A 15,629-nucleotide genomic window follows, 5' to 3' on the forward strand; every position below is an offset into this window, starting at 1 on the left:
TTGCCCACGGCTGCACAGGTGGCAGGGCACGTAACACCGGAGCCACTCACTGTGGGGGTGATCTTTAGCTGGCTCTTGACACCCAGGAGACACGGGGGATTTGAACTCACAGACTCTGGGCTCCCAGGCAGGCTCTCCTCCCCACTGTGCTATACCAGCTGTCTAAATTACATGTCACAGGACTGTAATTTTATATACCTTGAGTTTTCATTCTGATTTCACCCAGTGATTTATTTAATTCTGACTCTTATTCACTATCAACCAGCTAAAGACTTTCTTACTAAAGTATTTCTTACTCTGGTTGCATAAATTACATTCTTAAAAAGTGGCACTTCTTCAAAACTTTGTGGACTCAGAGGTGTCTAACTACAACAGAATCTTGTACAACACAGGTTACGTCTTCCTGCCTTTCTTGTTTTAGAAATTAGGATATCATTAGAAACATTATGTCAAGAAGCACATGTCAATGATCGATAAGCCAGTAATAGAGATTCTGTGTAACTGGGTGGGATGAAGTTTTCTTTTTTAAAATCAATCCTGATATATACTTGGAGAGAGAGCCATGAGTAGACCAGGGGTTTGCTGTTTCTTTTCATTCATAGTCATCTAATTAAGTAAAATATTAATCTATTGCATTTAATAATCAGTTGCACTTAATTTTCATGTTAAATTATTAAACACAATTTTAATCAATTTTCTTTCATAAAAAGGCAGATTTGCAGTATAAAAATATGTATATGTGAACAAAACAAGTAGGATGAAACCTTAAATGAATACCAAAGGTAAAAATAAAAAATAAAAAATTAAGGTGAATGTAGCAGTATAAATCCTGAAAATATTTATTATAATAAGGTAAAATAAACCAAGAATGCATCAATATAACAGAATATATCTGAACTCAAACATGAAGAATTTTTTACAAAAATATATGTCAAGAACAATATATAAATGTGAATATTGTTTCTGATATGGAACAAGATTGGTAGGAGAAATCAAATTCTAATGTGGTGAGGATGTTTTCAAGGTGGTCCAGCCAGACGCGTTTCGACACAAAATGTCTTTTTCAATGGCTATAAAACTGGCTCACAACATGAATCAAATATAATTCAGTATCCAATGAATTATTGCAATTAATGCTTTTAACACATTATCCTTGTCCACAAATTTTTTTAAATTTTTCTCCCATTCCTTTTCTACTATATTTTGTCATTCTGTCACTACAGGACTACAGTACAGAGGTATGACACCAAACAGGGATAGTATGTTCAATCACAATCAAAGCCTTTGGAAAAGGCACATCATAAGCCCAACAGGGAAACTGATGGCCTAGAGCACAGTGTATTGTCAGAGGCCTGGAAGCACTTTAGAGCTGTGAAAGGAGTAGAAAAAATTAGTATCTGAACTGCAGTCTTGATGAGAGCTCTGACAGGCGTTGGTTATCTGGTGAAAGAAAAGATGCTTAAAATCAAAGTGAGGAGAAACAATGCTTGCTACATGGGTTCCATTAAGATAAAATCTTGGATACAGCACTAAATTTTGATCATGAGGGAGGGCTGATAGAAATGTCAGGTATGTGGAGTTGCACCATTTGCAAATATGGGATTTCATAGTTGCTGAGCTCCAAGTATCAGATTGAATAGCTAGCGTTAAAATAGGTATAACCAAGGTATAGGGGTTCTACTATTGCATGCACAATTATTTGTTTGACTTTGCTAAGCAAGGAGGTGAATATAAAGGATAGAAGAACTGCCTTTCTGCTTGGATCAAGTTCAGAATTCTGAATTTATGTTTACCTAGGACAGACGAAAAACAAATCAGACCAAATTTGTGATGACTATAACATCCAGATCGGGAACTGGATTTGCTGTTTGCAGTTTGGACATATCAAACTATAGACCTACTTATTACACTGCCACTGATCTGAATATGTTGACTTCGGATTCAAAAGGCCATGGGTTGCAGGTAAGAAGGTAATCAATCAGTATATTTAGGTTCCAGGTTTTATTTCATGTTATCAAATTTGGTTTTCTCAATTGTTTAGAAATGCTGGATAAAACTGGAAGCTATTGAAATTCCAAGTTCATCGCTTTAGGAGAATTCTTATTAGTATACTATCCAAAGCAAACAAATTAAACAACATTACGGTTGTATAGTTAAGCAGTCAAACAAAATATGGAAATTCCCATTCTATGGTTGCATGCACAACTTTAACTCTGCCTGCCTGTGCACATGTATTTCTATATAGACTTTAATTACAGTATTTCTTAAATATAATAGTCCACAATATTTTTTCTGCAGCTTCAAACACACATGCACAGAATCCTAAAGTGCTGTGCACTGTTATTTGTATGCCAAACAATCCGCGCTGAAAAACAAAAAAGCACAAAGCAATCCATTTTCACCCAGCACACTCTACAATAACAAACATTTGCAGTTAGTCTGCTTCCAAGTCATCTACCCTTTCCTAACTATTGCCAATGTATGTGCAATCAGCCAAATGAGCTCAGCAATTAAATGCTTCATTCCCTATTCAAACCGAAATTTCGTTTATATTGAAATGTACCTGCAACTATTCCATTTTTTTTATTATTATTTTTATCTACTCTGATTGCAGGAACAACCAAGGCCACCAAGAAACTGTGGATGTATTCATACACAGCTTGAATCATATGTTACGTTAGCCTTCCCCAACCTGATGCTTTCCAAATGTTGATGGACTCCAACTCCCATCAACACCAGCCAGTATGGCCAATGGTAAGTGATGATGGGAGTAATAGTCTGATAATATCTGGAGGGCACCAGGTTGGAGAAGACTGTGTTGCATTATGGTTCTCTATACAAATACAGCTTGGAACTGTGTGGGAGAACTGAATGGAGCCCCAGGCAGTGTGTGTACTATGGAACTGGCATAAGTTTCATTTTGGGCAATAAAAAATGTATATTCACAGCTATAATAAGTATCCCACGTACAACAAGAGCTTTCTGAAAGTATCATGGATGTATGGGGGGGGGGACAAAGCAATGTTGTGCAAATGAGATTTGAAGCAATTAATTGGAAACTATTGCAATACCAAGCTCATTCCTTCAAGAGAATTCTTACCAATATTCAATTCAAAGCAAATAAATTAAAGGACATTATTCAAGTACACAGAATGAGGAAAAGACATGAGGCTGGAACTCTGGTCTTTGCATGTAATATTTTATCTAGCTATGTTGCCTAAACTGGTATACAAGAAATGGCATAAGAAAAGGCAAAACTCCAATGGCTGTAAAACACTTTTTTTAAGTGATTCCCTTAACATCTGCTTGCCTGCCTATTTAGTACAGCATTGTTTCTCACAGGGGCTAACCAGATATGTCAGGCAAACCCACAAGCAGGATATGAAGGCAATGGCCTTGCCCCATTCTTATCTAACAAATGGTATTCAGAGGCATTCTGTCTCTGATCCTGGAGAAAGCATATAGCCATCATGATTGGCAGCCATTGACAGACTTATCCTTCACAAATTTGTCTAATCTCCTGTTTTAAGGGATTTGCATTATTTATTTATTTTATTAATTAATTATAATAATTACAAATATAAATATATATCATCTCTATATATGTATACCTATGGTGTTGTGAGGAGAACTTGCCAGGTAACGGGAACATGACCCAGGCAGTTAACAACTGTGCCTTGTTCCAGTCCTCCCCACATCCGCAGGTTTGTTGGTTGCCCTATCAGCCAGCTCTCAGACCTCTGCATGCTGCTCCTAAATACCAGATCAGTGCATAAGATCTCCCTCATTCATGTTTTAATTGTAGATGAGGCAGCCGATCTGGCATGTATAACCGAGACATGGGTAGGTGAGCAGGGAGGAGTCAGTCTCTCCCAGCTATGTCCACCAGGGTACCTGGTTCAGCATCAAGGTAGACCTGAGGGTCGGGAAGGGGGGGTTGCTGTGGTCTATAGGAGCTCCATCTCCCTCTGCAAGGACCCTGTCCATGTGACTACTGGTCTGGAGTGTTTGTACCTTGTGTTGGGTCAGCGGGACAGACTGGGGATTGTGTTGGTGTATCGCCCATCCCACTGCTCAGCAGACTCCCTAGCTGAGCTGACGGAGGTGGCCTCAGGTGTACTGTGGAGATCCCCCAGACTGCTGGTTCTGGGGGATGTCAACATCCATGCCGAGGCCACCTTATCCAGGGCGGCTCAGGATTTCATGGTTTCCATAACAACCATGGGACTGTCCCAATATGCCATTGGCCCAACACATGTAGCAGGGCATACTCTAGACTTGGTTTTTGCAAATGGACATGGTGATGGTGATCTGAATGTGGGAGGCCTTACATCAGTCCCTCTGTCATGGTCAGATCACTGCTTGCTGAAATTTAGACTTACAGTGGCTTTTCCCTCTGCAAGGGTGGGGGACCTATTAAGTTGGTCTGCTCCAAGAGACTAATGGATCCGGATGGCTTCCCAAGGGCTCTGGGGAGTATTCCGGCTGACAGGGCTGGCACTCCTGTCGAAACCCTGGTTGAACTGTGGAATATAGAAATGACCCGGGCGGTTGACACGATTACTCCTGATCGCCCTCTCCTGTGCAGAGTTTGTATGGCTCCATGGTATACCCCAGAGCTGAAAGCGATGAAACAATATAGGAGACAGCTTGAGTGCAGATGGAGATGAACTCCTGGTGGATGCAATTACACACTGGTAAGTGCCTGTAAAGTGCTGTAATGAAATTGCTAGGCGCTTCCAGAATAAAATCTTTAGCATCCGCCAGGACTTAGACTCCAGTGTTATAGCAGGTGAATCAAGCAGGGTATGCAGAGCACAGCCTTGTCCCGATTTCTTGAATGAGTTTCAGTTGGTAGAGCTTGAGGACATTAACAAGGTGCTTGGACAGGTTCGTGCAACCACTTCTGTGCTGGATCCTTGCCCTTCTTGGCTAATAAAAGCTAGCAGGGATGGAACAGCCAGCTGGGCCAGGGAAATGATTAATGCCTCTCTGTGAGAGGGGGTGGTCCCTGGCTGCCTGAAAGAGGCGGTAGTGAGACCACTCTTGAAGAGACCCTCCCTGGACCCAGAAAATCTTAATAACTATAGGCCAGTAGCAAATGTTCCATTCCTGGGCAAGGTCCTTGAACGAGTGGTCACAGGCCAGTTCCAGACACTCTTGGATGAAACCGATTATCTGGATCCATTTCAGTCAGGTTTCAGGCCTGGTTTTAGCATGGAAACAGCTTTGGTCGCCCTGTATGATGACCTCTGTTGGGAGAGAGACCGGGGGAGTGTGACTCTGTTGAATCTCCTTCATCTCTCAGCAGCTTTCGATACCATCGACCATGTATCCTTCTGGAAAGGCTGGCTGAGTTGACAGTGGGAGGGACTGCATGGCAGTGGTTCCACTACTACTTGGTGGGTCGGCTCCAGAAGGTGGTGCTTGAGGAACATTGCTTGGCACCCTGGATTCACCAGTATGGGGTTCCGTAGGGGTCAGTTCTGTCCCCTGTGCTGTTCAACATCTACGTGAAACCACAGAGTGCAGTCATCCGGAACTTTGGAGTGTGTTGCCATCAGTATGCTGATGACATGCAGCTCTATTTCTCCTTTTCATCTACTTCAGGTGAGGCTGTCAATGTGCTGAACCAGTGCCTGGCTGTGACAATGGACTGGATGAGGTCTAGTAAACTGAGGCTCAATCCAGACAAGACTGAGGTGCTGCTAGTGGGTGGTTCTTCTGACCGGATAGTGGATGTCCAACCTGTCCTGGATGGGGTTGCACTCCCCCTGAAGGAGCAGGTTCGTAGCTTGGGGGTTCTCCGAGAACCATCTCTGTCACTTGAAGCTCAGGTACCCTCGGTGGCACAGAGTACCTTTTACCAACTTCAGTTGATGGCCCAGCTACACCCCTATCTGGACAGGGATAGCCGGCTTCAGTTGTCCATGCTCTGGTAACCTCCAAGTTAGATTACTGCAATGCGCTCTAAGTGGGGCTGTCTTTGAAGAAGGTTCGGAAACTGCAGCTTGTGCAAAATGCAGCAGCCAGATTGGTAACAGGGACCAGACGGTTTGAACATATAAAACCGATTCTGGCCCACTTGCATTGGCTGCCTGTATGTTTCCGAGCGCATTTCAAGGTGCTGCTTTTAACCTATAAAGCCTTACATGGCTTAGGACCACAATACCTGATGGAACGCCTCTCCTGACACAAACCCACCCGTACCCTATGCTCCACATCCAAGGCCCTCCTCCGGGTGCCTACTCCGCGGGAAGCTGGGAGTCTGGCAACAAGGGAGAGGGCCTTCTCAGTGGTGGTCCCCAAATTATGGAATGATCTCCTTGATGAGGTGCACCTGGCACCAACACTGTTATCTTTTGGGCGCCAGGTCAAGACTTTCCTCTTCTCCCAGGCATTTTAGCATGTGTTTTTAAATTTATTTATTTATTTATTTATTTTTATTCATTTCGATTTCTATACCTCCCACAGCCAAAAGGCTCTCAGGGCAGTGTACAACATAGAGTAAAATACAATAAAATTACAAAGGTCAGTAAAAAGCATACATATTAAACAGTAAAACAGCCTGGTATAAATTGAAAGCTAAAAAATAAATTAAGTTAAAATGCCTGGGAGAATAAAAAGGTTTTAACCTGGCGCCGAAAAGATAAAAGTGTAGGCGCCAGGCGTACCTCATCGGGGAGACTGTTCCATAATTCGGGGGCCACTACTGAAAAGGCCCTGGATCTTGTTACAACCCTCCGAGCCTCTCTATGGGTCGGGACTCGGAGGAGGGCCTTTGATGTTGAACGTAGTGAGCGGGTAGGTTCATATCGGGAGAGGCGTTCCACTAGGTATTGTGGTCCCGCGCCATGTAAGGCTTTATAAGTCAAAACTAGCACTTTGAATTTAGCCCGGAAACAAATAGGTAGCCAGTGCAAACGAGCCAGGACAGGTGTTATATGTGCGGACCGCCTGGTCCTCGTCAACAGTCTAGCAGCTGAGTTTTGCACTAGCTGTAGTTTCCGAACTGTCTTCAAAGGCAGCCCGACGTAGAGCACATTGCAGTAATCCAATCTAGAGGTTACCAGAGCACGCACGACTGAAGTGAGGTCATCGCTTTCCAGATAGGGGCGTAGCTGGGCTACCAAACGAAAGTGGTAGAATGCATTCTGTGCCACCAAGGCCACCTGAGCCTCGAGATACAGGAATGGATCAAAAAGAACCCCCAAGCTACGAACCTGTTCCTTCAGGGGGAGTGTAACCCCATCCAGAACAGGTTGAACATCCACCATCTGGGAGGAGAAGGCACTCACCAACAGCGTCTCAGTCTTGTCAGGATTGAGCCTCAGTTTATTAGCTCTCATCCAGTCCATTATCACGGCCAGGCAACGGTTCAGCACATTAACAGCCTCACCTGATGAAGATGAAAAGGAGAAATAGAGTTGCGTGTCATCAGCATACTGGTGACAACGCACTCCAAAACTCCTGATGACTGCACCCAGCAGCTTCATGTAGATGTTAAAAAGCATAGGGGACAGAACCGATCCCTGCGGGACTCCACAATGGAGAGTCCAGGGTATCGAACAACGCTCCCCAAGCCCTACCTTCTGGAGGCGGTCCACCAAGTAGGAGCGGAGCCACTGCCAAGCAGTACCTCCAACTCCCAACTCCGTGAGTCTCCCCAGAAGGATACCATGGTCGATGGTATCAAAAGCAGCTGAGAGATCAAGGAGAATCAACAGAGTTACACTCCCCCTGTCCCTCTCCCGACATAGGTCATCATACAGGGCGACCAAGGCTGTTTCGGTGCCAAAACCGGGCCTAAAACCGGATTGAAACGGATCTAGATAATTGGTTTCATCCAAGAGCACCTGGAGCTGGCTGGCCACCACATGTTCTAAGACCTTGCCCAGGAATGGAACATTCGCTACCGGTCTATAGTTGTTCAAATTATCTGGATCCAGGGAAGGTTTCTTCAGGAGTGGTCTCACTACTGCCTCTTTCAAACAACTAGGGACCACTCCCTCTCTCAAGGAGGCATTTATCACTTCCCTGGCCCAGCCGGCTGTTCCAGTCCTGCCAGCTTTCACTAGCCAAGAGGGGCAAGGATCCAGTACAGAAGTGGTTGCACGCATCAGTCCAAGCACCTTGTCAACGTCCTCGAGCTGTACCAACTGAAACTCATCCAATAAATGAGGACAAGACCGTGCTCCGGATACCTCATTAGGTTCAACTGCCATAATATTGGAGTCTAAGTCCCGGCGGATGCATGAGATTTTGTCTTGGAAGTGCCCAGCGAACTCGTTACAGCGGGTTTCCGAAGATTCTGTAATATCCTGAGGACTAGAGTGTAAAAGCCCTCGGACAATTTTAAAAAGCTCCGTTGGACGGTTGAGGGATGATTTAATGGTGGCAGCGAAGTGTCGCTTTTTCGCTGCCCTCACCGCTTCTGTATACAACTTAGTGGAGGCACTTACCAAGGCATAATTGCATCCGTCAGGAGTACGCCTCCATCTGCACTCAAGCCTTCTCCTCTCTTGCTTCATCGCTCTCAGTTCCGGGGTATACCATGGGGCTGCATGAGCTCTGCATGGGATAGGGCGCGCAGGAGCGATTGTGTCCACAGCCCGGGTCATTTCCGCATTCCACAGTGCAACCAAGGCTTCGACAGGACCGCCTGTCTTATCAGCCGGAAAATCCCCCAGAGCCCTTTGAAAACCCTGAGGATCCATTAGTCTCCGAGGTCAGACCAACTTAATAGGTCCCCCACCCTTGCGGAGGGAAAGGGTGGCTGTAAGCCTAAACTTCAGCAAGCGGTGATCTGTCCATGACAATGGGGTCGATGAAAAACTCCCCACCTCCAGATCACCATCTCCGTGTCCAGTGGCAAAGATCAAATCAAGAGTATGTCCCGACACATGCGTTGGGCCAGTAGCAAATTGAGACAGCCCCATGGTTGCCATGGAGGCCATGAAGTCCTGAGCCGCCCCAGATAAAGCAGCCTCGGCATGGATGTTGAAGTCCCCCAGTACCAATAGTCTGGGGGACTTCAACAAAACCTCCGAGACTACCTCTGTCAGCTCAGTTAGGGAAGCTGTTGGGCAGCAGGGTGGTCGGTACACCAACAAGATTCCCAGTCTGTCTCCTTGACCCAGCACAAGGTGGAGGCACTCCAAGCCAGTCGTTACCTGGACAGGGTGCTTGATGAGCGAGAGACACCTCCTATAGGCCACAGCCACTCCACCTCCCCAACCCTCGGATCTACCACAGTGTTGAATCATATACCCAGGTGGGCAAAGCTGGGAAAGAGTAACTCCTCCCTGATCCCTGCGTTTTAAAAATGTGTTTTTAAATTTGTATATTTGTTTTTAATGTTTTTAATTGTTGTAAACCACCCAGAGAGCTTCGGCTATGGGGCGGTATACAAATGCAATAAATAAATAAATATGTAGTCCATAATTTGTAAGATGGGAATCACACTTTGTAAGGAATGAGGATCTCCACGTTTTCTAGCTTAAAGATTCAAACCACAAATTAACATTCTTAAAATAGTGTTGCAAATTTGAAAAGAGAGAATTCTGATTACAATGTTGCATACATGGTCTCTATTTATGTATTAAGAAATCAGAATTCTGATTCTTTTCCCCCCTCTCCGATTAATATTACAGTCTAAGGCTGGAATCCTTATGTTCATTAACTAAATGACATTCACTTCTGCATAGGATTGCACTGTAAATCCCTTTTTTAAACTATCTAAATTGGTAGCCAACCCTACAACTACTGGCAATGAATTCCATAGTTTAATTATGGTTAAATTCCTCCCAAGGGCAGGTTTCAGAGGCAGATTACCACAGAGCACTACAGGAAACCAAGGAAATGTAGTTTTCAGTTCTAGGCCAGAGTTTGAAAGTGGCACATGGATGAAATTTCATCTCGGTGTTTTCCAAAGTTAATTTCTACCCAAGCCAAACATTTATTTTGAATTAAGACCCACCCATTGTTATATTGTTTGCTTTGTTCCACTGCACAAGGCATATTTCACAAAAGGTTCAGTGTCACTTTCATGGTTGCTAACAATGGTGGCAGAGGCATGGAAGGGGCTGAAGAATTTACACATCTTTAACAGTATGAGGGCAACTGGAAATGTAGCAATAACCAGCCTGCTTGAAGTATTTCACAGAATCATACAGTTGGAGGAGGCCTATAAGGCCATCGAGTCCAACCCCCTGCTCTATTTGTAACAGAAGGCCTCAGTCTGATGAAATAAAAGAAAATTACTTCCAAACAAATGTGCTAAAAATTGCAGTGTTTTATAACACAATCACATCATTCAAATGGTTTGTGTCAGACAAGTATCTGCCATAAGAAGTTTGATCATATTTCCTACCTTTCCTACATAGAGGGGATCAGTTCCCATGTATTCCTCCAGTACAAAGAACTGATTCCACACCCAGCTGCGCTTGGTTCGCGATTTCCCAGATTGGAAATAGGTCTTTGACCTGGATCTTGGGAGTTCTGTTTGACTCATCCCAGAAAGACAGAGGAAAAGAGCTATTATCTGCAAAAAATGGCAGAACTCCACTTTGCCAAACTTCATTTTTTTTCTTCCTCTCCCTGTGTAAGGAAAAAATAAATAAAAAAACTTTGACAGGAGAGTGGGCACTGTTCCAGTTGGCTTAGCAGCTGTAGTCTCCAGCAGGATGTCAGCTGGGAGTCCAGAGATAATAATTTGTGGAGTGTTCGATTAAAAAAGGTCTCCACTATTGAATAGCCTTCACAAGAGAAATGGCATAAGAGGTACCTATAAAGGAAAAACAGACAAGAACTGTTGTCAGGATTATTTCTTGTAAATTACATTTCTTTCAAGTTTCATTTGCTACCACTTGTATTTTGCCACCTTACATTTCACCCATCACAACAAAATACATACAGTATTTTGGCATTCTGAGTGCTTTCCCTTTAATTACAGTTATTCAGGATTATGTCATGTATTTAGGAATGGCCTCTACTGCCCCCTGGCAAATTTGGATAACACAATGCAGGTGCAATGAGCTGGAGTATCATCTAGAAGCCAGTGGTTGCTCTTCACAAATGTCATACTAGGACCTGACAGGCCAAGAAATCAGAACCCTCCAGGCTGCAACTTAAGTCATTTTTATAGCCTTGAACCTAAGACTTGCAATTTTATGCCCCTGACTTAGAAGTTGACTACTAGTATATAAGGCACAGAAGGTTTTAGAATCAAGGCTGTAAAATAATTAGTTAAGAAGCTTGTAGATCACAGATCAACTTGGAGGATGGGATAACTGGCGCTAGATAGCATGCTTTGTAAATCTCAATTCAGTTCTTGATTACTCAGATTAAACTATGTCAAAGAGAAGTGCAAGTAAATACTTTTGCATGAGACTTATTACTCATGATCAACAGTATGAGGTTATCTGGATCATTAGTATAATGCATTTACTTATCTATAAGTTATGGTCCTCAAACTATAGTCCAAGCATCAACTCAAAGGCAAAAAAGAGGAGGGGAATAGAATTTGTTTAGCTGACGAATTTTTACCTAACTTTCTGTGTAAAATGCATTCAAGGCAAGTTACAAGAAATGCAATAAGACAAATAACATACAATAGAACCAACAAATAATACATAATAAATCCAAAATCAAACAAGAATGCAGCAGAATACATGTTATAGTGCAAAAGCTTGCTGAAATAACACTGGGTTGGATTCAGACTAAGTTAGCTGAACTTAGTTCATGTTGAAATCAATGGGATTCAGGTCATGGCTACTTTGTCGCATTAATTTCAATGTGACTCAAATTTGATGAACTTATTCCACATCCAGCCCACCATCTGTATTGTCATTTTGAAAGCAGGAAGTGATGGGACCTGGAATGTTTCTCCTGTTTGAGACACCACAACCAAGAAGGACCTATGCACTGTGAACACCTGCCTCATTTTGAATGTGGAGGAACATGAAGGAGGGCCTCTGAAGAGAAATGTCGATAATGGATAGGTTTACATAGTAGGATATCTGCAGTTTCTAAGATATCTTGGTCCAAAGTCATTTAGGGCTTTAATGGTCAAAACCAACACCAGCAGTCTGAGACTTGGGAGAAGGCCATTTGGGGTGGGTAGTGGAATCACTGGCCTACAATCCTCTGTTCTTTTCTCAAAGTTATCTAGCAACAGTTTCCTACCAAATAATATACTTTTCAGCTATTTCTCAGCACATGATGCTCCTGCAGTGTTACACTGATGTGCCAGTGTCACAGGTTGATGTGCTGTCAGAAATATTTTGCATCAGGATGCCAGTCCTACTAATGTACAACCAGAGCTGTAATTCTCAAGATTCTTACAAAAAAGTCACACTGAACTGACTGGGATTGACATCTCAGTAAACAGATCTAAGATCAAAATGTCTGTAAATTGTAGTGGTCAGTTGACATTAAGATGCAGTCTTCAAGAGTACAGAACAATATTGGACCTTGGTTGAAGTCCCATACCCACACAGAAAGCACAGGGTAGCCTTGGAACAGTCACTATTTCTCCGCCTAATCCACTAGCCTGGATTGTTGAGACAATAAAATGGAGGTGAGGGATTGATACATACAGCACTCTATTAGAAAAGTGGTGTGCAAAGAAAACACATAAATAAACCAGTTGCTCTTTTTTTGGAACAGTTTCGTCAACTTTAGTACCAATTTGTTAACCAACATATGCCTCCAATGTGTAGTATTTGTGATGTTTCTGTAATACCCAAATAGTTCATTAAAAGATAGTGGCTTCAGGTGGATGGAGTATGACAATCTAAGTAGCTATTTGTCTTATGAAATACTCTCTCTCCATACAGCATAATTGAAAACCGACGCATTAGCGAAGCGGCAAGAAGAGGAGCACTGAGAAGCGGGTATATGTTTTTCATACCTAACTCAAACCAGGTATCATATTTCTTTCATTAACCTCTTTATTTTCCTTATTATTTGCTAAGACCCAATTTGACCTGTCAGAATTAGGAATCTAAGTAGCTAAACACAGGGATTTTATACAAGTAGCCTAAACCTCTTGTGTCTAAGCCTAAAAGGATTAGCGACTAGATTGACTCCATATTTTAAAATGGAATGTCAGGTACCTTTTGCTGCACATTAAACACCTGAACATGTATCTTCCCAAAGGTCAAAATATAATTTGATTTTAGATGTTCAGTGTAATGTTGTCAAGAATGCAAGGGCTGCTCTAGGAATAATAATTTCAAAATGTGCATTCGGTTATGTCATCTTGTATCAGATGTGGAATTCTTAATCTCAAATGTTCATAGAATTTTCTAGGAAATAGCGTTAGAGGAGAATGTTTCACAGAAGTCAGAGAAGGGTTGGTAGACAAAGCTGTTTTATATCATTATTATGTGCTCTAGGTGTTCTATTATGTTTAGAACTTCTTTAAAGTGGAAATATTATATTATAGTTTTGGTGGTGCTTGTGCATCACCTTAAACCGGGGTAGCCCAAGTGCTACTCTCCAGATGTTGCTGGACTCCAGCTCCCATCAGACCCAACCAGCATGGCCAATGGTCAGGGATGATGAAAAGTATAGTCCAACAACCTCTAGAGAGCACCATGTTGGCTATCCCTGCCCTAAAGAATGCAGTGTTCCTTGGTAGGTCACACCAAATCCAGAAAATAAAAAGCTTTGGGTATCAAAATATATTGTTTTAATTCTATGTAAGATTTCTTCCCTCTTCTCAGAGAAGATACCAGGCAGTCAAGACAATTTACAAAAGTGTCAAATACTAACAAGGAAATGAGAGGGAAATTAAAGCAAACAACAGGTCGCATACACTGTGTGGGGGAGAAAGTAACCCTATGTTCAGGAAGCCTCAAATGAAATAAGAATTCATCTTTGCCAGCTTCCATATCACTGAATTGCTAAGCCATGAAACATTTTAGATAATAAATGAATTTACCTCATGCATTTAATAACTGTCATCTGCCTTAAAAGCACACTTACGCAACAAACATTGGCTCTATGCACAGTTCTGTTAGCTGTGCAGTTCCTGTGTAATACTCTCCAAAAGGTATCCAGAGGGCAAAACTATAACACAAATAAAAGCATTTCTGATTACAGAATCCATTTAATGTCTTTTTATAGTAATCCCTTCTGAGGTACTTCCTTGTACCAGAAGATCTCTTCTTAAGAAGCTGGTGGAATAAACCACAATCTGACTATGTTAACTAAACAATAGCAATTTAAATATTTCTACTTAAACATCCATGCCTCACTCTCTACAGGCAAAGAGATAGATAGAATATATTTGGTTAATGGCCCCAATAACCTCTAAAATACCACAGTGGTCAGGAGGAAATGCTGGGTCAAGATTTTGCTTGTAATGAATACAATAAAATATTAAACATATTCAACCAATTAGTCACCATAAATGTGTGAATTGATTTTTTAAAAATAAATATAATAACCAAATATGTAGATCAATGTGAACATGAGAGCACAAGTCACATTGCTGATGTGATAACTACAGCTATTGTTGATAACTTGACCCTGAGAAAGAATGAACACCACTGTCACTAAATGATGAGTCATGATGGATCCCTGCTTCTTAACACCTCAGGCAATTTATTCAACAACAGAGACACAGGCTGGCAATTGTTAAGCCTATCATGGATTGCCAATAGTCTGGCCTTTCACATGCCATGGCTATCTTTTAAACAGAATGATGAGCTCAACACTGAGTTTTAATTAAACTACAGCTTTAAATAAAACTCAACAATTCAACACAAAAGAGGTGTCATTTCATTAGTCTCCAATATTCATAGGTAAAAACTGAGATGGTTTTAAAAAGCGTAAGAAAGAGGGTGACACAATTCAGCTATTATGCCAAGCTATGGTTTGCACTAAGGATAATTTAGAAAACAAGCCATGGTTACGTATTCAATCATACAGACAAATCACGATTTATTGTTTACATCTGCTTCTGTTTTTCATAGACAGCAAACCATTATTGCTACCATTTGCTTAGTGCTCCTGTTTCTATAAGATACCTAGCTCTGAAGACAGAACTACAGCTGTAAAGATGGTTTATCAATTCAGGCTTCATATCAAAGCACAGTTAACACAATATATTAACCATGTTTTGCAAATCTATTTCAATTCATGGTTTCTAATACTGTTTTGCTGGCTGATCATAAGCCATGATTTGTCCAGACATCCCACAGTTAACCATAGTTAAGATTTCATAACCATGACATGGTATAATGGCTGAATACTGCCCGCTTGTGCCTCTTTTAGCTACCATTAGAGCCACACAGCTCCAGCTTAGTTGTAGTAGCCATCTGATATTGATCAACTGTCAGGTTATTTCAGAGAGGCAACAGATTGTTATTTAACAGGGATAAAAATACCAACTCAATTTTCATAAGAAATGTCAGTAAAACATTTGCAATATGTTAGGGCCTCTTTTCAAAGCACTCTAAAATGTCTTGCTCCCAAGAAACATTTATACTGTAGGATTGCTGTAACCTTTATTGTCACACAAAATTTGCTGCTAGCCTTTCTCCTAAACCTGAAGAAGAGTGTGAAAGTTGCCATGTGGAGTGCTGCTATAATGAGCAATAGCCATAAACTGAAAGGAG

At 42.0% G+C, this 15,629-nt stretch overlaps 1 protein-coding gene across 1 annotated transcript in view; it reads right to left on the reverse strand.

The window, feature by feature from the left end:
- Positions 1 to 15,629, reverse strand: part of LOC133369415 (cadherin-7) — a 183,217-nt gene that overhangs the window by 158,548 nt on the left and 9,040 nt on the right. The window contains exon 2 of the mRNA XM_061594705.1: positions 10,373 to 10,786. Coding sequence (XP_061450689.1) covers positions 10,373 to 10,582 — 210 coding nt within the window. The 5' untranslated portion in view covers positions 10,583 to 10,786. The remainder of the gene's footprint in view (positions 1 to 10,372; positions 10,787 to 15,629) is intronic.

The sequence above is a fragment of the Rhineura floridana genome, chromosome 1 (assembly GCF_030035675.1).
Source record: "Rhineura floridana isolate rRhiFlo1 chromosome 1, rRhiFlo1.hap2, whole genome shotgun sequence".
Lineage (NCBI taxonomy): Eukaryota > Metazoa > Chordata > Lepidosauria > Squamata > Rhineuridae > Rhineura > Rhineura floridana.